Here is a 23,263-nt window from a genome sequence, read left to right as displayed (position 1 = left end):
GTCTGAGATACAGGCTAGGCCTAGTTTAGACACTACTGCACTGGACTTGATATTAAATAGTTAAGAACTATTGTATATATATGAATTAATCTATATTAATTCATGTTATATATCTATATATATAACATGAATTAATATAGGGACTTAATTAAGGTTATATATCTATATATAACCTTAGTTAAGTCCCTTTTGTATTTGTTTTTTTGCACAATAAAGTTATTATTATTATTATTCAAAAGCGCTTCAGTGCAAGTTTATTCGAATAAAAGATTTTCTATTATTATAAATCACATAGAAAACACTTATTAATAATGTTGGTCAAGGAAACATTACGGAACCCTAAATTATTTTAAAACAAAGGTCATATAAAGTGAAACTCTAATTAATATCACTATTAGATAAAAAAAAACATATTTCCTTGACACGAGGTGGTGAAATCCTGCAAATAACAATTTGTTTTTTACTTTCTACTCTTCTGTACTTTATAAACAACTAGCTACTTACCCCGGCTTCGCACGCCTGTATATGTATTATATATATATATATAAACCTTCCTCGTGAATCACTCTATCTATTAAAAAAACCGCTTCAAAATCCGTTGCGCAGTTTTAAAGATTTAAGCATACGAAATACCATCCTGATCATCTGGATGAATGGCGTTCTTCCACAGTGCGGTTTTCTACAAACTTTTTGCCTCGCACAACCACATTGTCGAATCACCTTACAGCAATGGTATTTCCGAACCGATACGATATTGAAACCTTCAAGAAAAGAGCTTATTCATTTTTAAAAGGCCGACAACGTACTTGCAATTCCCCTGGTGTTGCGGGTGCTCATGGGAGGCGGTTATCACTTACCATCAGGTGAGCCGCATGCTCGTTTGTCCCCTGTGTTATAAAAAAAAAACATAGGGACGAATACGAACAGACAGCGACAGCGACTTTGTACTATGTAATAATATATATGACATAATGCTGTAAAGGCGTTTTATGAATTTAACCCCGTTAAAACAATGAGAGAAAATACATATTAGATAACAAACAGTTGTACATGACAAACAAACAAACAGTTGCGAGCTCGCGTAATCTTATTGAGACGGTTGATGACGTGGGGGTTATTTCTAGCGGCGAACAGGTTAATGACCCTTACACTCACATCAGCTGTTAGTCATGTGATTTCTAAATTAATAAATATAATAATAATAATAATCTCACGACTCAGCGCCATCTAGTCCCATGTTAAGCTAGACAAAGCTTGTGTTACGGGCACTAGATAACTGATACAAGTACATACAGATTTTTTTTCCTAAATATTATATATACATATTATACGTAGAAAACAGCCAGACCGATACAAACAATCATACTCATGAATACAAACGTTTGTGAGCGAGGAATCGAACCCGCGACCATAGGACGTAAAGCAGTGTGCTAGACCGCTAGACCACCGAGGTCGTCAAATATAGACAATGGTAAATCAGTTAAAAGCATAATCAGTCATTTATTTGAGAAATTTTATTTTATTTAATAAAAAAAAGTTTCATTCCGTCGATTAATAAGTCGTGGAATTTAAAAGTTAATAAATAAAAATCATTTAAGAATATAATCAAAGAATAACATGTTTTTCCTAACGTTTTGGAAAATATTTTATCGACTACGGTCTTCAGGGATAATATAATATTCTAACGGTAAAGGAATTTTTCAAAATGATTCAGTAGTTCCGGAGATTACGCAATGCAAAACAAAACAAACAATGAGAGCTTTATTTTTCCATACTATTTTTTTTTAACACAGAGGACAAACGAATATGCGGCTTACTTGATGGTAAGTGATTACCGCCGCCCATGAGCATCCGCAACACCAGGAGAATTGCAAGTACGTCGTCGGATTTCTTAAAGGTTTCAATATAATAATAATAATAATAATAATAATCTGAGGACAATTCACACAGCGCCATCTAGACCCACGTTAAGCTACCTAAAGCTTGTGTTATGGGTACTAGATAACTGATACAAGTACATAGATATTTTTTTTTCGTAAATACATACATATTATACATGGAAAACACCCAGACCGATACAAACAATCATACTCATGAATACAAATGTTTGTGCCGTGCGAGGAATCGAACCCGCGACCATCGGACGTAAAGCGGTGTGCTAGACCGCTATACCACCGAGGTCGTCAATATACTAAAAATATATACTAAAGATGTAAATATGTTACTATAATAAAGATGTTTCTTAAAGGCGACGGATGAAAGATGACTGCATGCAACTGAAATGCGAATGTTGAGGTAGATGTATGGTGTGAGAAGAATGGATAAGATAAAGAATGAATACATTAGAGGAAGTATGAAAGTGGCGCCGGTGTCAGAGAGGTTGAAGAGTAATCGCCTATCATGGTATGGACATGTAATGCGTAGGAATGAGGATAATATTTTAAGGAAGGTGTTACATATGAATGTGGATGGTTATAAGGGCAGAGGAAGGCCGAAAAAGAGATGGATGGACTGTGTGAAAGATGATATGGTAAGAAAGGAAGTAAATAACGCGATGACTGCGAACAGGGATGAATGGAAGAGAGAAACATATTACGCCGACCACAAATAAATGGGATAAGGAAGAAGCAGATGATGATGATGTAAAGATGTTTCTATGTACTAGTAAAGATATTTTTTTTTAATACATGCAGTTTTTTTATCATTATTTTAATACGTGATGTAGAAACTTTATACCCCTTTTTGCGAAAATTGCAAATAAAATTCCGCGGATCGAGTATGAAATTTCACTTACACTTCTAGCTTATATATCTAGAGAAAGAGTACAGAATGATAATATTTATTAGATATAAAAAACACATTAAATTAATAAAAAAAACATTACACATACTACACATGTATTTGACACACACACGCATATGTAAATACTATTTTGTTTATTGTTAGTCTATGGTCGAATTAAGAATAGATAACAATCTATTCTTAATTCGACCATAGACTAAAGACAAACATGGCTTTAATATTATATATTTGTCTGTAGTCTAACTAAATGGTAAATTAATAAGTATGGAATTTCTTTTGTAAATACATGTATAATCTTCTATACTTATAATAAATCTGTAGAGAGGTCAATTCTGTACATGAAATATATTTCCAAAAAAACTATCAGGATGTGATTAGCGATCGACACTGATGCCAAAAATAAAATCAGTAAAATTTTTGTCTGTCTGTCTGTATGTTTGTTATAGAAACAAAAACTACACGACGGATTTTAGCGAAACTTGGTAAAATTATTCTTCATACTTTTGGGCAGGTTATAGTATACTTTCATCACGCTACGATCAATAGGAGCAGAGCAGTGAAGGGAAATGTTAGGAAAACACATCAAAACCACTGAACCGTGAGGAAGGACGTAGGATACTTATTTTACGAAAAACGACGGAAACGCATACGAAGTCGCGGGCAACAGCTAGTATACATATAAAAACCTAGACCGATATAAACAATCATATTTAAATATACAAATGATTATACCGTGCGAGGAACCGAACCTGCGACAATCGTAAGTGAACAACTACACAATCGAGGCTGCTATCCTGAGGTCCGAGCAATGCCTAACTTACAGTAAAATATTCATTGTGAAAAATAATTTAATATAATAAAGAAGAAGAAAGATCTTGATAGTAAACGACTGCTATATAGATTATAAAATTGCGGTAAATATTAGAAATAGATAATTGTACAGTAATTTCTTATATTACTAGATTTAATAATTAATAATACTACTAAAGATAAAAAATATTCTGACTGAAAATAACAGTTCTCGTGCAAGTATTACCGCGCTGAACAACTAGTGTGCAAAACATCAACGATGACGCGTATCTATTACGGAACCAACTCTGTCGTAAGTAGACACTTTTATTTCTCCCACGTAGGTAGGTAGGCAGACAAACGTCATAATATTCGAGTACCGGCGCCAAATCGGCGATTCATTACCGGACCGGGCACGGTTGCGTGATATTGTGCAACCGGATCTCACGGTCGCAGACCATTAGTAAAAGCGTCAATTCAATAATTCACGGCCGCCGTTTTCACTGGTCGAAAATCGCGAAAATAATCATCGGAAAAACGATTCGCGTCGGCCCGTTACGTACGCTTTCTAGCCCGGTGCAGCGCTGCGCCCGCGCAGTGTCCCACCGACCCGCTGCGGACTAACGCGCTTCTATGTAAACACAATATTTACATACTTCATCGTATAAGACAAGTGGCACACGCTAAAAACATCAGACCGTCAGACTGACGCGCGCCCATCTGTTTAGCAACCCCTTGCATCCAAGTCAGATTAGACAACGCGGTGAAAGGTATAAAAGTATATAACAAAAAAACAGCGATTTTTCAGTGCAGTTCGGACGAGATGCGGCCAGTAGCGATCTGGCTACTGACGGTTGTGGCGCTCGCAGCCGCAGAAATCGCGGAGGAACCCTGGGTCGAAGAGGAAGATCTCGAAGAGCCTTACAATGAGGAGAGGGAAGAAACAATCGAGAGATACAGAAGAGAGGCGTACGTGGAAGAACCTTATGAGGAACATATTAGAGTGAAAAGGTGCTACGACGAGCCGGTGTACAGAGTGAGGCGCTCAGCTGATTATTCAAGGGTTCCTCGCCAAGTTCATCAGTACGAAGTCCATGAGTTCACGGATGATGCGTCTCCATCGTCGCCGCCTTACGAGGAAATGTTGGCAGCCAGCGCTGATCATTACCACAGAGTATATGCCGCCCCACCGTCGGCATATGCTCGTTACCGTAACCCTGAAGTGAGTCCAGTTCAGTTCTCATTCCAACCTGTGGTGTCCCAACCTGCCAATCAATATGTTGCTTCGTTACCAAACGCCCCGTTGAATGACCAGCCTAATGTGAACCATGACCCTGTTCAGTTTGTCGCTCCGCCTAACCTGGTTAATGTTGCTTCCGCCCCGTTTGCTTCGGCAGCAAATGCCGAAGCACCTGTGCATGGACCGGTGCCTGTTCCATCTGTGAGTGTGCCGCAGCATGTGAAGTTGGATGGTGATCAGTACGCGGCGGCTGGACATCATCATAAACATTCCTCGGGACATTCGCATGGCGGTGGTCACGGCAAGCATGCAGATCACCACTCTAATCGTGGTGGTAAGGTAAATTTATCTGTTTTATGTTCAATGTCTACTAAACTAATATTGTATCTTGGAGTATCCTATATCTTATATATAAATTTCTCGTATCACAATGTTAGTTACCATACTCCTCAGAAACGGTTTAACCGATTTTTATGAAATTTTATATGCATATTCAGTAGGTCTGAGAATCGGCTACTATCTATTTTTCATACCCCTAAGTGATAAAGGTGGACCACCCCCAACATTTTTTTTATTTATTGGACTTTTTTTTAAAATGTGACATTAAAAAATACATACAAACTCAGCCTTATACCATCAGCCCCTATTTTTAATAGCAATTTTAATTACATGTCAAAACAACGTATGCCGGGGTCAGCTAGTTAGATATATAATAACTAACTTAAACTTAGATGCTCTAAAATATAAAACTTAGATTATCCTATTTAGATATATAATAAATCTTATCAGGATTTGCGAATTTCGTTACATCTTAAATATCTACATTCGGAATAGGTTCTAAAATCTACTTCCTATAGTAATTTCTCTTTTAATATGTGAAATTTCATTATAAAATTTTACCATTGATTTCAAATTATGTTAAAACTATTCTTATTTGTTTAGTCCGAGAATGTATTATATGTTAACTATACCACCACTACAAGAAGTTATAGTATTAACTTTATTAATTATTATTAACTAACTTTTGCCCGCGGCTTCGCTCGCGTTAATTTATCCCCTTAGGGATGGGATTTATCAAAACCCTTTCTTTGGGGATACCTACGTCATAGTAGCTTTATGCATGCAAAGTCTCAGCCCGATAGGTTTAAAATTGACAAAGTTTCATACAAACTTTCAACCCCTATTTTATCCCCTCGGGGGTAGAATTAATCAAAATCCTTTCTTAGCGGATGCCTACGTCATAACATCTACCTGCATGCCAAATTTCAGCCCGATCCGTCCAGTGGTTTGGTCTGTGCGTTGATAGATCGCTATGTGTCAGTCACCTTTGAGTTATATATATTTAGATGATTATTAAAAAAATAATTGTTGATCAATAATTTCATCGACTAATTATAAAGGAGGAAAAAAATCATTTTTGTGTTTAGGTATACGTTTAGATTTATTATCTTAAGCTACTAAAGCTATTTAAACATTTGCTATAAATATGGGCTAGTAATTACTTATACGAATTGAAAAGTCTGAATTTAATAACATCAACAGTTTATTTATCAAAAATCTACAACGAATATATGTATCAATTGTTCTAACTGAGAGGTATTACTTATTTCTTGGTAATAAACAATCAAGAGCACAGTCAAAAAATTTGTTAATACTTGAACAAATAAAAGTTAGCCACTTCAATAAAAATATGTATGAATAAAATGGAGAACTAGTTTTAAACAAAATAAGTTTTAATCATTTTGAATGTATGGAAAATAAATAAACTGTGTACGATATTAAGTGTAAGAACTTCTTGTTTATTTTTTTTACATCAAGGCAGTATGTAATGTTTCTTTCGCAATAGTAATTACTTAATTAGTAATGATTTTAAATGGTTTCATACAATTTCAATGAATTCATACATAAAATTGGTTTGTTGAAATGACTTCTTCTAATAAGGACCTTAATAAGTTTTAGTTGAATTTAGTATTCTATATTACAGTTAATAATAGATTTAGAGACGATTGTTTATGGTGTAAGTTGTTTATACATTTTATTTATTTATATTTATTTCAATATTACAATAACATAACAGACAATCCAAATTGATGTTCAGTATACAAATATGTAGTTTTAACACAAAAGCATTATAAAAAATTAAGATACTTTTCGAATACAAAAAAAAATTCATATATTTTTCAAATAAACTTGCATTGAAGCACTTTTGAATAGTCGTCACCAATTTTTTTTTAATCTACCGCTCATTCGGAAAGCTGTCTCATCACAAGAACGAGTAAGAAACTTGCGTGTTGCTCTTTTAAATAATTCTTGTAATTTTATATTTTGAAGTTGAAATGTGTGAATACAAATTACCTAATGTGAACACAAAAAACACTAATACATTAGAGTCAAAATTATATTTTGGCTTCTGTGATTTACTGCAGACTACAATCAAAAATATTAATTATATATTTTCTAAGTCTAACATAATTAAAATATTAAATCCCTCTCGTATTTTTGATATTTTAATTATGTTAGACCTGTACACAATTTGATATTTAAAGATTGAAACTGTCTAAAAAAATATTAATAACATAAAGAAATGTATCAGTTGAGTTTCTTACCAGTTCTTCACAACACAAGTTCCGAACAGTGCGGTTTCAGAGGAGTTTCCTCCCGCGTACACTTAGATTGTGGAATGAACTTCCTGCCGAGGTTTTCCCACGAGACTACAGCATGGGGTTTTTCAAGAAGGGTATATTAAGGTTTCTTAAGGGTCGGCAACGCGCAAGTGATACCCCTGGTGTTTCAGGCGTTCATAGGCTACGGTAACCATTTACCATCGGATGGGCCGTATGCTTGATTGCCACCATAGTACGATAAAAAAAAAAACAAGTAGCTAACTGAATTGGATGGTAGGGATAGTGATAAAAAATATGACGTGCACGAGAGGCCTATAATTTTATTTATTTAACTAGCTACTCGCCCCGGCTTGGCACGGGTGTACATGTTTTATAAATATAAACCTTCCTCTTGAATCACTCTATCTATTAAATAAAACCGCTTCAAAATCCGTTGCGTAGTTTTAAAGATTTAGCATACATAGGAACGGACAGACAGCGACAGCGACTTTATTTTATACTATGTAATGATTAACACTTTATTAAATTTTGTACAATAGTTCCTATATGAATGCATAATTTTGAGATTGAGTTTAGGGATTATCAAAGTCAAAATTTGAGGACAGGATAAAAGGTATGATAGAAACAGGTAAGAATTATACCAGAAAGGCATAAAATCGAAGATACATTTTGACGTATTTTTTTTCATGTTATGTGTACGTGACTATTGCTCTCATTATATGTGAATTTTCATGCTTTATTTTTTTCTTACGCATGCTTGATTTTTTAGAATAATATATGTGTACGTAAGTATGTTTTTTTACCCAACTTTTTAAAGGAAAACGGTTTTAAAATTTGATATTTTATTGTGAGATCTTTACAAATAAATAAAATTAAAATGTCTATTTGCAATATCAAATTAACAGTTTTTCAATTAATGTATATGAAAGTATATATGGTACTTATATAAAAAAACCATTTTTGTTTGTATATTTGTTTGTTATTGCAATATTATATGTTATTTATATATTTGGCTACCCTTTTTTATTGAGTTCCAATGAATTATAATTAATAATCGCTTATTTATAAACTTCATCAATTAATCATGAATAAAATAAATTTATTTTATTATATAGTTTTTATTTACATATATTAATAATTATATGCTTCATATAAGAAAATTACAGGCATTTTTAATAAGATCTGATATTAGTAATATAAAAATATATTTTTTATTTATATAAACTTATGATAGGATCATTATTACAAAAAAATAAGATTATACTTTTATGAAATTACTTTCTGTTAATCCTTTCAGAGTACTAAGGGTTACAAATCCAATCATCACCTAGACAAAGGAGCTAAAGGTTCAAAACTTGATGAGAACCATCGCAAGGAGTATGAGGAAGCTGCAGGAAAGAAGCATAAGCACCACGACCACGCTGATCATAAAGGCAGCCATGAGGAAGAAGCCCATGGGCACAGAGGTTCCAAGTTTGATGAGAAGAAAGGTCACAAAAAAGGACACAAGACTAAAGGTAAGAAACTACATTTTAGAAATCACGGGACCTTACCACGTTTTATATTTATTGAGCTCCCGATATTTTGGCAGTGTTGAAACATTGCCGAAATATATGTAAATTAACTATTAATTACCTATACGTTTAATATAAATAATGACCTCGGCAAATTTAAAACAGTATATATTTTAAAAGATTAATGAGATTGTGACGCTATACAAAAAAATATTTACTCAGACTTACACGAAAAATGTTCATATTATTGTTAAAAAAGGTAAAGGAGATAAATTATATGATTGATATGACATTAACGGCCTCGGTGGTCTAGCGGTTTAGCACACCGCTTTCACTTCCGATGGTCGCGGGTTCGATTCCTCTCACGGTGCAAACATTTGTATATAAATACAAATGTTTGCACCGTGAGAGGAAGACCGATACATACTCATAAGAGTATGATTGTTTGTATCGGTCTCAGTGATTTCTATGTATAATATTTACGAAAAAAAACATATCTTTGTATATGTATCAGTTGTCTAGTACCCATAACACAAGCTTTAGATAGCTTAATTTGGGTCTAGATGGCGCTGTGTGATTTGTCCTGAGATTATTATTATTATAATAAAAAAAAAGACCATTCTAATGTAAATGTAATTGAATCAAGTACTAAACTCTAAATGAGGAGGCAGTCATCAAATTTATTGTGGCGCATCGAAACATACGGGAAGTGTTGGTGTAGGAATATACCACTCACAGTTTCATATAATTAAAACAAATCAGCATAGAGCAGACATTCCGCACTATAGTTCGTTGTGGGAATACGAGCAGACGGTGCCATTTCCTACGGATCGGCGTTTTGTCAAGTTATTTGCTACCGCTCTCCTCATTAGCTATGGATTGTATTGGATATGAGTTTCAATGATTCACTTTTAATTCTTTTTTATAAACACACTAGCTTTTGCCCGCGGCTTCGCTCGTGTTAATACGGTCGCTCTTTTCTTAATACGGCATAGTAGCTTTATGCATGCGAAGTCTCAGCCCGATCGGTTCAAAATATGACAAAGTTACATACAAACTTTCATCCCCTATTTTATCTCCTTGGGGGTAGAATTAATCAAAATCCTTTCTTAGCGGATGCCTACGTCATAACATCTACCTGCATGCCAAATTTCGGTCCGATCCGTCCAGTGGTTTGGGCTGTGCGTTGATAGATCACTATGTCAGTCACCTTTGAGTTATATATATTTAGATTTGAGAGTGCGTTGCGGGGCTGTATTAGGATCACTGAATTCTTGACCAAACTGACTCGTACATTGCACCTAGGGTAGGTGCAATCAGTTTGGTCTAGAATCTACTAAAAGGCATGTAGTCTGGATGATATTGCTTAGCGATAAGACTGCCTTATGGCAGTCCCTTATGTATCAGTTTAAATAATCTTCTAATTTTAACTAGCTGTGCCGGAAAACGTTGTTTTGCCTTAAAATAAAAAAAAAATAAGGTTGAACTACCCCTAACATTTAGGGGGATGAAAAATTAATGTTGGCCTATTCTCAGACCTACTCAATACGTTCACAAAATTTCATGAGAATCAGTCAAGCCGTTTCGGAGGAGTATGGGAACGAAAACTGTGACACGAGAATTTTATATATAAGATTGTTTTTCTGTGTCTGGTGCAATAAAGAGTACCATCATGATATAGTATAAAACAAAGTCGTTGTAGCTGTCTGTCACTATGTATGCTTAAATCTTTAAAACCACGCAACAGATTTCGAAGCGGTTTTTTTAATAGATAGAGTGATTCAAGAGGAAGGTTACATATAATACATGTACACCCGGGCGAAGCAGAGGTTGTACTGTGCAGCAATTGAAACTAAAGTCACAAGAGCAAGCACAGTGTAAATCAGTAAATATTACATTTGCATTTACAGTAAATATTCACAGAGAACACAATTTCCAGCAAGCAAGTAATTGTGCTACGGTATCTGATATTATACAAGAAAATATAATATTCTGCGGTCTGCAGTGAAAGCGATCACTTGATCGGTTACATAAAGTTATTTGTTTGCATTCACAGCATGACCTCGCAATTTTTTTTGCTTGTTACAGTTAAGTATTGTATGGTAATAATTGAGATGTTTGGAAATTGGAGCGTATTCTATTTGTTTACAATTAGTAAAGTTGTTAGTTATAACCTATACATATAAATAAAAGTAGTAACTTAGGCAACTTTTATTTTAGAGACATTATTTTATTTTAGAAAAATAAAGTATAATTCCACGCGGACGTAATCGCGGGTAAATCTAGTCTATACATATAAATAAAATTGGAGCGTCTGTTAGTAATATTGAAATAACCGTTTTTTACTACGGGCATAAGAATATTAGTACGGTACATATATCAAAACAATTTTTTTTACAATTTTTCTCTGTCAGTTCAGGCCAATTTCTGAAATGGCTGGAGCGATTTTGACAGGACTTTTATTGGCAGGTAGCTGATGTAATAAGGAGTAACATAGGCTATCTTTATTTTAGAAGAATAAAGTTAAATTCCAATCGGATGAAGTCGCGAGTACAGCTAGTATTACATACAAATAATACATATAAAATATCTTTTTTCAAATTCAAAATATCTTTATTCATGTAGGTCTATTACAGACTCTTATGATATGTCAAATCTACCGTCAGTTCGGAATGATATCGAGATGAGAAGAACTGACAAGAAACTCAGCTCGTATTTTTTTCAAATAATAGTGGAACATTTTTATAATAAATATAGTTTTTAAAATTCAAATTTGGGAGAATAGAGTGACTACCAGCATATGCTATCGCAAAGAACAAAAAATTTAATCAGTGTTCACAACCTGAACCTGAAAAATAATATTTATTAATTAAAATTAAGTAAATAAATGTGATTAGAAATGTTAACCATTAGCACAGAACATAATAATGAGCATTCTTTGACAACACTTAGTTTTAAATTTGGCGTTAGTATTTGACGGTTCCATTTTGGAATTGGAGTTATTACTTATTAATGCATTTATTAATAATTGCTTATTCTCAAGGATACCACAACAAATACCACAAAGATGAGTTCCACAAAGAGCACAAGTTCTACGACGACTTCCATAAGAGTGGAGAACACCATCGGTTCGGCAAGTTCCACGCCAAGCACGCCAGCAACGAGAGTGGCAAAAAGAAGGCGCACCATGTCAACGCTGGCCATGACTTCATGGAGCGCGGGAAGAAGGGATACAGGTTAGTTTTAGAAATCCGCCCCATGAGGCTGTCAACCCACTTACCAGGGTAGTTACCTCCAGAGTCGATGTGGACTCGCCACAAAGCCCCTACATTGCACCAGGAGTCGTTGCCGGGGCATAGGGGCTTTATCCCCTTAGGGGTGGAATTTATCAAAATCCTTTCTTAGGGGATGCCTACGTCATAGTAGCTTTATGCATGCAAAGTCACAGCCCAATCGATTTAAAATTGACAAAGTTTCATACAAACTTTCATCCCCTATTTTATGCCCTTGGGGGTAGAATTAATCAAAATACTTTTTTTAGCGGATGCCTACGTCATAACATCTACATGCATGCCAATTTTCAGCCAGACCCGTTCAGTGGTTTGGGCTGTGCGTTGATAGATCACTATGTCAGTCACCTTTGAGTTATATATATATATAGATACCAGGGTAGGTGAACCAATGGCACGCGTGCCATTGACAGCACGCGACACAATATTTTGGGCACGTCGTCGATCATAAAACTGTTTGAAGAAGCTGGCTCATGATATTTTAACAATATTTTCACCTAACTATGCCTGCGAGTCATTATTTTCAGATATGAATAACATTAAAAACTCTCTTAGAAACCGTTTGACAGATGAATCCAGTTCAGCATGCATTTTGCTAAAAGTAACATCGTACAAGCCTGACATAAATTATTTGTCATCTAACCTGCAGCAATAGAAGTTACACTAATTTTAAAGTAATTTAATTTATGCGTGTAATGAAAACAATCCAAAATGTACCTTGTTTACTTTATTTCATAGAGAGTTTTGATAGTATTTATTATTATTATTTTCCAAATAATCAGAAAGTCAAAATTATATGATGGCACATCAATGACCCCATTAAACATTTTTTGGAAAAAATGGCACGTTGATGTATAAAGGTTCGCCTACCCTGAACTATACTATACATTCTCAGTTTCTACATTTGACAGTTTCGGTGGTCTAGTGGTGTAGCATACCGCTTTACGTCCGATGGTCGCAGGTTCGATTCCTCGCACGGCACAAACATTTGTATTGATGAGTATGATTGTTTGTATCGGTCTGGCTGTTATCTATGTATAATATGTATGTATCAACTCCCGCCTGACGAGTACGACTTTAGTCTGAGGGCTAGGGGTTCGAACCTCGGCTCAGGCTGTCATAATTTCGATCCCCGTTAATTGGACGGGGGATCGATCGGAAGGGACAATTGACCTCTAAAAGAGTTATGACTGTATGTTATTGTTTATATTAATGTAATATAGACTACAGGAACTGTTTACCATCAGATCGGCCGTATGCTTGTTTGCCAACGTCGTATATAAAAAAAAAGAAGTATATTGTACACATGTACAAAATTTATTTGAAAAGAATACGAGCTGAATTTCTTTTTAGTTCTTCTCTCTCTCTTCTTATTTTTAATTTGAATTGCTGTTACTTAAAAATCATATTTTTGAATAAAATTTGTGAATTAAATATATTATGTTTAGTCTTCCAATAGAGAAAACTATTTCGGTACCTCGCCCTTGTCTAACTACTGTGTTATTTATAGTTTAGTCAAGGTTCAGAAATAACTGTGACAAAATTGTGTACAAATTCATTTTAGAAAACTGTAATATATCCAATCTCAATTTGGCGACCTCGGTGATCAAGTGGTTTAGCACACCACGTCAATTCCGATGGTTGCGGGTTCATTCCTCGCACGGTATTAGGTATAAATTGCTATAATTCTTCTTCTTTCTCGTCAAAGGTAAACCTAGATATGTTTAGTCCAGAAATTGGAAACTACAATGGCAATCGGTCGCCTTCTTCAGGTCTTTATTCAAATCAAAAAATATTTATTCTCGCAGGACATTTTAGCCGCTTAAGGACACATTTTTTTTATAGTTTACTAGCTGTACACGCGACTTCACCCGAGTGGAATTTAACTTAATTTATCTGAAATAAAAATAGTTACTCCTTATTACATTAGCTACCTGCCAAAAAAAGTTCCGTCGAAATCGGTCCAGCCATTTCAGAGATTAGCCAGAACAAACAGACAGACGGACAGACAAAATTTGTAAAAAATGTTATTTTAGTGTATGTACCGTATTTGTATTCATATGTATGTAGTAAATTATTTCAATATTACAAACAGACACTCCAATTTTATTTATATGCATAGATATATGAAAATAGTAAATACAAAAAATGTTACTTTCTTAAGCGGCTAAAATATCCTACATGAATTAATTTGATTTAATTTAAAATTTTTGTCCTACCGTCATTATTACTAAAATTAAAAGATATTTATGTACTTTTTCTTATTACAGTAACATTTTTGTCCTACCGTCATAATTACTAAAATTAAAAGACATTTATGTACTTTTTCTTATTACAGTAACAAAGGTCATCTTGATGAAGATCACAAAGGTTATAAAGGCAAAGATGGACACAAGGAGCATCATGCGTCACACTCTGAGCACGGCAAGAAAGGTGGCAAGGAAGGCGGCTCACAGTGGGGCTATCAGAAGAAACAGTAGACCTACTCAAGAACTAAAAGACTTGTATACTAATTAGCTATAAATATAAGCAATTTGTGTGGACAACGATGCTAATCAGCATCACATATTGCCACTAATCCATACCAGTATTATAGATGTGATTTCGCTAATTCTTTTTTTGGCTATGTTTGTTATTGTCAGAAGGTTGTCATGAAAAAAAAAAGTTAATCGCGCTGAACGTTAGAAAAAAATATTGCGATTCAATATTTCAATATTTATTGCGAATTCGCACAACACGTCCGTTCCGTTTGCCGGCTGCTCGTATAATGCCATTTTTGTCCGAGACAATGTTCATAGGCCGCCATCTTGTCTCAAAAAAACTAGAGTGATAGCAATAGTTAAGACAGAACAACGTTTGTCGGGTCAGCTAATTTTATATAAAGACAGATGGTATTACGAAGATAGACGTAGGCTATTTAGAAGAGGATGAAAAAGGGATGACAGATTGTTCAGACAAATTCCGGGTAGCAGCTAGTATATTCTAAAACGGCTCCGTACCGTGTATTCATATATAAAGTATCTTATGAGATAATTAGGATATTGTCTATATCTCTACCAAATTTCATACAAATCCGACTAGTAATTCTTACATGAAAGAGTAACAACCATTCATACATGCATTCTCATAAATATTTTATAATAGTTATTAGTGGATTTATTGATGGACAAACCTTTTATTGTTCAACTAGCGACTCATCCTGGCTTCGCACGGATACTTTACAAATCTTTGAATTTCTCGGCTTGCTCTATACTATAACACACATTATACATATAAACGTTCCTCGTCAATCACTCCGTCGATTGCTGAAGACCGTATTAAAATCCGTTAAGTAGTTTAAAAGATCTAAGTGAACAGACAGCGGAATCGAATTAATTGTATCTAAAGATTTCAAAACAGTCTTTAGAATCTAGACAACATAAATCGGCATCTTTGTTTTATTGTTTCATTCATTCATTCATTCATAAACTGAAGAGCAATGCTCTCGTCGGTGGAGCTCTTGCCACTTTCTACGATCTTCCATCATACTCTTTACGCCTTGATACGACACGACTCCAATTCTGTCTTTAATTTGTTTGATGTAACTATCCCTTGGTTTTCCTCTCCCCCTCTTTCTTTCTATCTTTCCCTCAATAATTAGTTTCAAATATAAATTAATATCGCATTTAGATATTTTAAGACTTTGATAAAATAAATTTTTATTTTTTAATTTAAAAAATGGATTAAAGCATAGAAGCAATTTACAGCAAACAAATCTCTATCTGTTACTATCAAATTAGATATTTTTAATCACAAACGAATAGAATGAAATTGAAAGCGTAATAATGGTAATGTACTATTAAGTAATATGTTTACTCTACTTCCATAATGTATACTATTGAATCGGTAACCAATTTCATTTCACGCAAACATGATATACCTTTCAATTTGCCGCATTATCCATTGTGGTAAACTTTTTCTTTCCACTATTACGTCAATCATACCTTCAAATGAACCAGTTCGTGTATTCAAATTGTATACATGAACAATCATGCTTCGTCCTATATTTTACAATAAAATTATATCCGCCGAGTTCACCGTAATAAATTAATCAAATAGCAAAAAAGTGTGGATTTTCTTTTTGCTTGTGCAAGAGTCTGTAGCAAATTGACCGGCGTATGCCTCATTGCTCGATGTTAAGCAAACATAAGATGTTTTTTGTTGGGTTTTTAGACGTTCTCATCTAAATAAAGACTGGAGAATTCTGTCGATTTACATTTTTAAATTAAATTGTACACGATTGTCAATTTTTGTCGTCCGTTCTACGAAATATTCGAAGTGATATTGTAAATTAAATTGTTGCTGTTTATTATCTTTTATATTATTCACTCCGAAGTTCTTTTACTAAAGCAATAGATTGGAAATTATTGCGTAGGTATTCTATATATGCATTAATTTCCAAACATCTATTGCGTAAACTGTGTTTTTATTATGGCAACTATATCAAACTAAACAATTATAAAAGTAGTTAAATTTTCAGCAATGCTATTTAAAATTTTAAGGTGTTTAATTGATGTTGCTGTAATGTGTATGATTGTTTTGTTTATTTGAAAATGTGTATTGTATAGCTTCCATAAATATTATTTATAATCGAAATACAAAAGATTCAATACAAGAGCATATTTATGGCAAAAATGGAGTAAATTTATCACAAAGTTGCATCTTATGTATTCTACCGTAGTTTATTTGCAATGAGTTTATAAAGTTCTGCAGTTCACTTCAAACAACATACAAATATTATAAACGGCATATTTTGGATTTTGTATCTTTAATTTCCGGAATAGCCCCGGATTTATATCTATATAAATTTTAAATAAGTTCTTGTTAATGTATTTAATGAATTGATTGGTTGTATTGTTATATTTTATGTTGCTATCAAGTTGTAAATATGTTGATATTATTGAATAAAGTTATGTTAATATTGGAGAAATAAAATGCATATAGTTTTAAACAATTTCATGTGTAAATGAACCCTCATCATATGTAAATCAGAGTAGGAATATTGATAAAATTAATAACAGGCAATGATTTTCATATATATTGATCTTAAGAGCACGATTACCCAAAATTTTCAACCATTTATTTTAACAGCCTTGATAATCTAATGCAGATTCGAAGTTCAGAGCTTATTTGCTTTTTTGTAAATACATAATATATAGAAAACATCAAAGATACCAATACAGACAATCACACTCAATAATACAAATATTCACAGTGCGAGGAATCGAACCCGCGACCATTGGAAGTAAAGCGGTATGCTAAACGGCTAGACCACCGAGGCCGTCTATGATATATAATGCTATACAATCTTTAACAATAAGATAAAAATTTTAATTCTATACAGAGGTATAAATAATTCCCACAATTGCTGTTTGGATTATAGACACTAATTGAGCTATTTTCTGTTGACAGAATTGCAATAACATATGCTGGTGGTCACTCTATTCTCCTTAATTTTAATTTAAAAATGAATCTGTCTTTTTACAAACATGTACAGGCTCATTTGATAAGAATAAGAGCTGAGTTTCTTGTCAGTTCTTCTCATATCGACATCATTCCGAACTGACGGTAGATTTGACATATCATAACAGTCTGTAATAGACCTACATGAATAAAGATATTTTTATTATTGAGCTTCAGAATCATTACACAATCAAATATAGAAACAAAAGAACTTATTAGGTAATCTAAAATGGTGGCTTGCAAGGCAGCACACCACCAATCTTGGGGTCGAAGTGTTTGACATAGACGGACACAGTGTGGTGCGGACGGCGAGGGAAGAACACCCGCTGACCAGCATCATCCACGAACTCTGTATAGTCCATAGACCATTCACGTTTCATGCCGCACTTCTCGCAGATTTTCGATCTGGAAAAGTTTTTAGAACTCTTTTATTGCAATTTTATTTGCTTAAATTGTGACTGAAACGAATTGACATTATTTACTTGTTTTTAAACTATTGCGTTTAGACTTTGTTAAACGACTGCTGCAACCTAGTCGAGCATCGAGAGAGATAAATAATGTAATAATAATATTTGGTATATTTACCATATTTTTTTTCCAATGAAACCCTCAACAGCAGAACTCACGATGCCTAGCTAGTTGTTATTTTTTTAAATATATTTCATAACACGCGTACTGGCCGGTAAGTAATTTATAGATTTATAACGAATATAATTATTACAATAGACTTATAAACAATATAAGACCAGGCTTATAACAATTGCGTAAGTGCCAGCAATGAGTTAGTAGTTTTATCTAAATGAGATTAATAAGGCAGCGTAAGTACAAATAATAGAAAGATCAGATAAATCAATAAACAAACACTGACTATGTTACATTAGATGTTCTATTGTAATTATTTTCTGATGCCCACAATAAGTTCAGGGTTACAGAGGCTATAGTTACCAGTTACTATGCAATAAAAATAAATAATTATTACGAATTAATAAACGAAGTAACGAAAAATGGCTATATATAATTTACGATACTCTAAAAGATGATAATCTAAAAGAATTTGGCCTGTTTAGAACTGCAATAACTTCTATACTAGATCGTGTATCTAAAGCTGCACTAGCTGACTTCTATCAGATGGCTGAACAGGGAGAAACACGAGCGGTGCAAGTGAATGATGACGTTCGTCGTCAAAGTGACACCTTAAACCTACACCTGGGTCACAAGTCCCAGGAACTTGGAATTTCTCTCTCATACCACACGATGGACTTGACTCCCGCACAGTGAATCCATAGATTGCTAAGAAGTTCCTCTATATTAGATAGACTAGTTTGTTGATTAATCCATATAAGTAATTCTAGATCTTACGTGTAACGACTTAAAGATACAACTTGAACAAGTGGATGGCGCAGCTCGTTGGCGTGTTCGAGAGCAGTTCTCAGCAGCAATGTCCCCACACCCTGGCCAGTCACCTCAGCAGCTGTGCCAAGAACTTCGATCTGATGTACAATAAATACTTCATTGTTTTTGTATTTAGGTATGTTTTTATGTGAATGAGCATGGAATGCTGTAACGGTATGAATGTTTGCTACATCAGGGATTATGAATACAAATCTCTCCATTTCTTCTCAACAACAACAAACATGTTTTGTAAGTTGAACAATTATTAATGTGTTTATACTTAATGGATTTATATTGTTTTGTTTAATTCCGCAACCATTAGCAAGTGTGAGACCACAAATATTCAAAATTCTTCCATTAGCAAGTGTGAAACCTGGTTCCATTAGCGTTTGGTCAGGTTTAGTCACTAATAGAGTAAAAAAGTAAGTTATTAATAACTTATTACTTTTTCTATTTGTGAACAAATTCAGACAAATCATCCAGATCCATAATTAGGTATTGAATATAACTTAGATATAGGTTGGAAGCCTAGTGTTGACTGTTCGGCGACTAAACTGCGTCCGGTACTTTCACTAGCGAAATTAAACAAAATAATATAAACTTATTACGTAATGAATTGGACTTCCGCAAAATAACATAATTAATTATCATGATGAAATAGAACCAACCAACTTCAAGGGAGAATGTTGATTACTTTTTTAAAAAAAGCATTATTTTTGATTCATATATAAAATAAAAATGGGTCCACAATACTGACAATTCAAAATATGCGATGGAATTGACAAAATGATTCGTTGAAGTCAATTTAATTTAAGAAATAAACATGAGTATTTAAATGTGTTTTTAATTAAATAATGAATCTTTTGTTCTATTCTATTCTAATATGGAATGTAGAATAATCTTACATCGTATATATAGTTGACATCGTACTTCTTGAATAAGTTAGGACTCCTGTAGCAGTGTGCACAGAAGTACATGCGGTGTCTTTCAGGTCTGGAGGCGGTGTAATGTGCCCACTCCTCGAGCTCGTCAGCAGCCCACGGGAATACCTGGTTAGCGACACTAACTCCTACTAGCTTCTTCTCGTTCGTTCTTGCTAAACACTCGAAGGCCAGCAAGCGATCACCTAATTGTTATCTTTTATTTTTAGGCAAGAAAGATCTTTTATATAACAGGAATGGTGAACCAGCTGACGGTCCACCTGATGGTAAGTGGCAATTGTCACCTATATACAATAACCGCGGATATGGCATCATAAGTTTCTGGTACTACTCTTGCTTCTTCCTCACATCTCGGTACAATTAAAGTTATATATTAAAGCTTTTGTAAAAACAGAGAGGCCAAACAACATAATCCTCAAGTATTATTATTATTCAGATTATTACCAATTTATATGTATATTTTTCTTCTTCTAAAGTATGTCTGTTTATAATTCATGTATATAAGAATTTAAGTATTTATATCAGTTGTCTAGTGCCCATGACACAAGCTCTGCTTAAATGACATTGCATAGGGGGTGACTCCAAATCAATAATATATTCTCGAAAGCACTTATGGAGCGGGTGAAGGCCAACTCTTGCCTGGCAGATACGGTTTTAGTCTGAGGACACCGCTAAGAATTCAAACCTCGGCTCATGCGGTCGTAATTTCGATCACCGTTTGAATTGGACGGGTTCGATCGCCTATCATTTAAAATTTCGACAAAGTTTAACTAAATGAATGGCAATAAGGCATGAGAAATATTCTGTAATACTCTATTATGATGCTAATGTATATAAGTAGTTCACCATTAGCATTTTCCATTAGGTCCACCTAATGAGAAATAACATGCTAATGCTCTAACGTTTTCAACCATTCCAATTTCAAATATTATCTTATCTGTGGTAATACATAGTATACCTGAACTAGAATATTTATCAGTGAGTACTTCCAAGTAAGGACAGTTCAGGCACATCCATAGTCCAACGATGCTGGGCTCTCGAGTCCAGTAGTGCTGGTACAGGAATGATCGGATTTGCTTGATGTGGCATTTGTTGCCCCGTTCTATTGTGATATTGCGGATATCAAAGCACTGGAAAATGAAGAATTTGTTCCACAAATTACTGATATCGACAGACAATTTCTACACATCCTGGAACCTAAGTGGTTTTGAAGTTGCTTTCCTACAGTTAGATTGTGGAATGAATTACCTGCCAAGGTTTCTCGGGAGTATATATTTAAGAAGAGTATAGGTTACCTAAGGATCCCTGGTGTTTCAGGCGTCCATAGGTAACTGTTTACTATCAGATGAGCCATAGACGTGTTTGCCGACGTCATAGATTTAATAAATTATAAACATTTAAAATATATTATAATAAGTATGGAAGTAAGAGAGGAATCTTTAGCAGGATATACTCGCTAGCCAATGCTAGCAACTATGTTCTTCTAAGATCCTATGCCTAGACCAATATCTATGCACAGAATATAGATGTGTTCTGTCTTTCTATTCACAGAATGTGTGGATGATAGAAGTTCCTCGTAACTCCTCAGGGTAATCTTTTTGTCCTTAGTCCTTATATTTATTAGACACTAATTGATCGACGTAACTTCATCTGTCAACAATAATCCCCGATTTTGCATTTTTCATTGATTCTCTGCTAAGTAGAAAGACAATGTATAACTATCTATATAATAACTACCTGTCCCGACAAACGTTGTTTTGCCTTAAAATAAAAAAAAAAAATTAGGGATGGACTACCCCTAACATTTAGGGGGATGAAAAATAGATATTGGCCGATTCTCAGACCTACTCAATACGCTCACAAAATTTCATGAGAATCGGTCAAAGCGTTTCGGAGGAGTATGGGAACGAAAACTGTGACACGAGAATTTTATATATAAGATAATAACTTTGGACAATTTACATAACTCCATCTAGTCCCAAGCTAAGCAGAGTTTGAGTAATGGGTGTTAGTCTAACATTTATACTAAGACCTACTCATGAATATAAATGTTTGTACCGTACGACGAATCGAATCAATGACCATCGGAAATTAAGGCGGTAAGCTAAACCTCTAAACAACCGAGGCCGTATAGGAAGTGGTTTTATTATATTACAGTCGTAAGGTATATGGTTATAAGGGCAGAGGAAGGCCGAAAAAGAGATGGATGGACTGTGTGAAAGATGATATGGTAAGAAAGGAAGTAAATAACGCGATGACTGCGAACAGGGATGAATGGAAGCGAAAAACATATTACGCCGACCGCAAATAAATTTGATAAGGAAGAAGCAGATGATGATGATGATGACAGTCGTAAGGTATACATACAGGTTTTTTATCTTGTGGATAAAGGCAGAGGTCACAAAGCGAGTGTCTTCTGTAGAACCTTAATTGACTCTTGGCATTTAAGTGGGTAACGTTGGATAAAAGGGCCCAACACTTCGTCACTTTCAGGTAATTCATAATGTGGTACTATACAAAAGATTACGTCATGCTTACTCGGAAATTTAGAATATTTTTAGCTGCTTTTACTAGAATTTTTGTTTTGTTTAATTTTATTACATGTCAATTTTTGACGCTAAGACAAATGTCAAAAAATTTTGTTTAATTTTTTCCACAGCGTCTAGGATTTTGATAGGTTATATATAGCTATATATATCAACGGCCTATCGATAGTTGCAGGTTCTATCCTCGTGCGCTACTTTTTTGTATTGGTCTGAGTGTTTTCTATGTATATTATGCATGCACTGTGTGAAAGATGATATGGTAAGAAAGGGAGTAAATAACGAGATGACTGCGAACAGAGATGAATGGAAGAGAAAAACATATTACGCCGACCACAAATAAATGGGATAAGGATGAAGCAGATGATGATGATGATGATGATGTTTATGTACTGTAGACACAAAATGTATCCAAATATATCAGTTGTCTCAGTTGTCTATTGCCAATAACACAAACTATGCTTAGCTTGGAACTAGATGGCGCTGTGTGAATTGCCATGAGATATTATTATAAAATTGTAAATGCGAAAGTTTGTGAGTATGAATGAATTGATGAATGTTTATTACTCTTTCACGCAAAAACTACTTAACTGATTTTGGTGAAACTTTACAGTAATATAGCTTAT

General features: G+C 34.2%; 2 protein-coding genes across 3 annotated transcripts; one reads left to right on the top strand and one right to left on the bottom strand.

Annotated features, from left to right (window-relative positions):
- Nucleotides 1-4,020: 4,020 nt before the first annotated feature.
- Nucleotides 4,021-14,903, top strand: LOC131854063 (histidine-rich glycoprotein-like). 2 transcript variants are annotated; one of them, XM_059205187.1, is made up of 4 exons: nucleotides 4,021-4,813; nucleotides 8,753-8,972; nucleotides 12,013-12,205; nucleotides 14,598-14,903. In XM_059205187.1, the coding sequence occupies exons 1-4, from the start codon at nucleotides 4,415-4,417 to the stop codon at nucleotides 14,737-14,739; spliced, it is 954 nt and encodes a 317-aa protein (XP_059061170.1). In that variant the 5' UTR covers nucleotides 4,021-4,414; the 3' UTR covers nucleotides 14,740-14,903. The 2 variants fall into 2 exon arrangements, with proteins under 2 accessions (XP_059061170.1, XP_059061169.1); XM_059205186.1 differs by having other exon boundaries at nucleotides 4,021-5,170.
- Nucleotides 14,904-17,893: 2,990 nt separating this feature from the next.
- LOC131854065 (uncharacterized) lies at nucleotides 17,894-22,710 on the bottom strand. The gene is made up of 5 exons (XM_059205189.1): nucleotides 22,462-22,710; nucleotides 21,053-21,224; nucleotides 20,059-20,279; nucleotides 19,121-19,251; nucleotides 17,894-18,166 (listed from the first exon to the last, which is right to left on the bottom strand). Exons 1-5 carry the CDS (start codon nucleotides 22,594-22,596, stop codon nucleotides 17,986-17,988), a joined length of 840 nt encoding a protein of 279 aa, XP_059061172.1. The 5' UTR covers nucleotides 22,597-22,710; the 3' UTR covers nucleotides 17,894-17,985.
- Nucleotides 22,711-23,263: the final 553 nt, after the last annotated feature.

The sequence above is a fragment of the Achroia grisella genome, unplaced genomic scaffold (genome assembly GCF_030625045.1).
Source record: "Achroia grisella isolate CSIRO2021 unplaced genomic scaffold, CSIRO_AGI_Agris_v1 utg947, whole genome shotgun sequence".
In the NCBI taxonomy this organism is placed as follows: Eukaryota; Metazoa; Arthropoda; class Insecta; order Lepidoptera; family Pyralidae; genus Achroia; species Achroia grisella.
The sequence above is the reverse complement of the archived record's forward strand: the minus strand, read 5'-3'. Positions and strand labels throughout refer to the sequence as shown.

Excerpts from the sequence above, each read along its gene's own strand:
- LOC131854063 (XM_059205186.1), top strand. The coding sequence starts at position 4,415 with ATGCGGCCAGTAGCGATCTGGCTACTGACGGTTGTGGCGCTCGCAGCC. Across the intron at positions 8,973-12,012 it reads AAAAGGACACAAGACTAAAG|GATACCACAACAAATACCAC; the intron begins GTAAGAAACTAC and ends CTTATTCTCAAG. Across the intron at positions 12,206-14,597 it reads CGCGGGAAGAAGGGATACAG|TAACAAAGGTCATCTTGATG; the intron begins GTTAGTTTTAGA and ends TTCTTATTACAG.
- LOC131854065 (XM_059205189.1), bottom strand. The coding sequence starts at position 22,596 with ATGAATTACCTGAAAGTGACGAAGTGTTGGGCCCTTTTATCCAACGTT. Across the intron at positions 20,280-21,052 it reads TGATAAATATTCTAGTTCAG|GTGATCGCTTGCTGGCCTTC; the intron begins GTATACTATGTA and ends GATAACAATTAG. Across the intron at positions 19,252-20,058 it reads ATGTCAACTATATATACGAT|ATCGAAGTTCTTGGCACAGC; the intron begins GTAAGATTATTC and ends ATTGTACATCAG.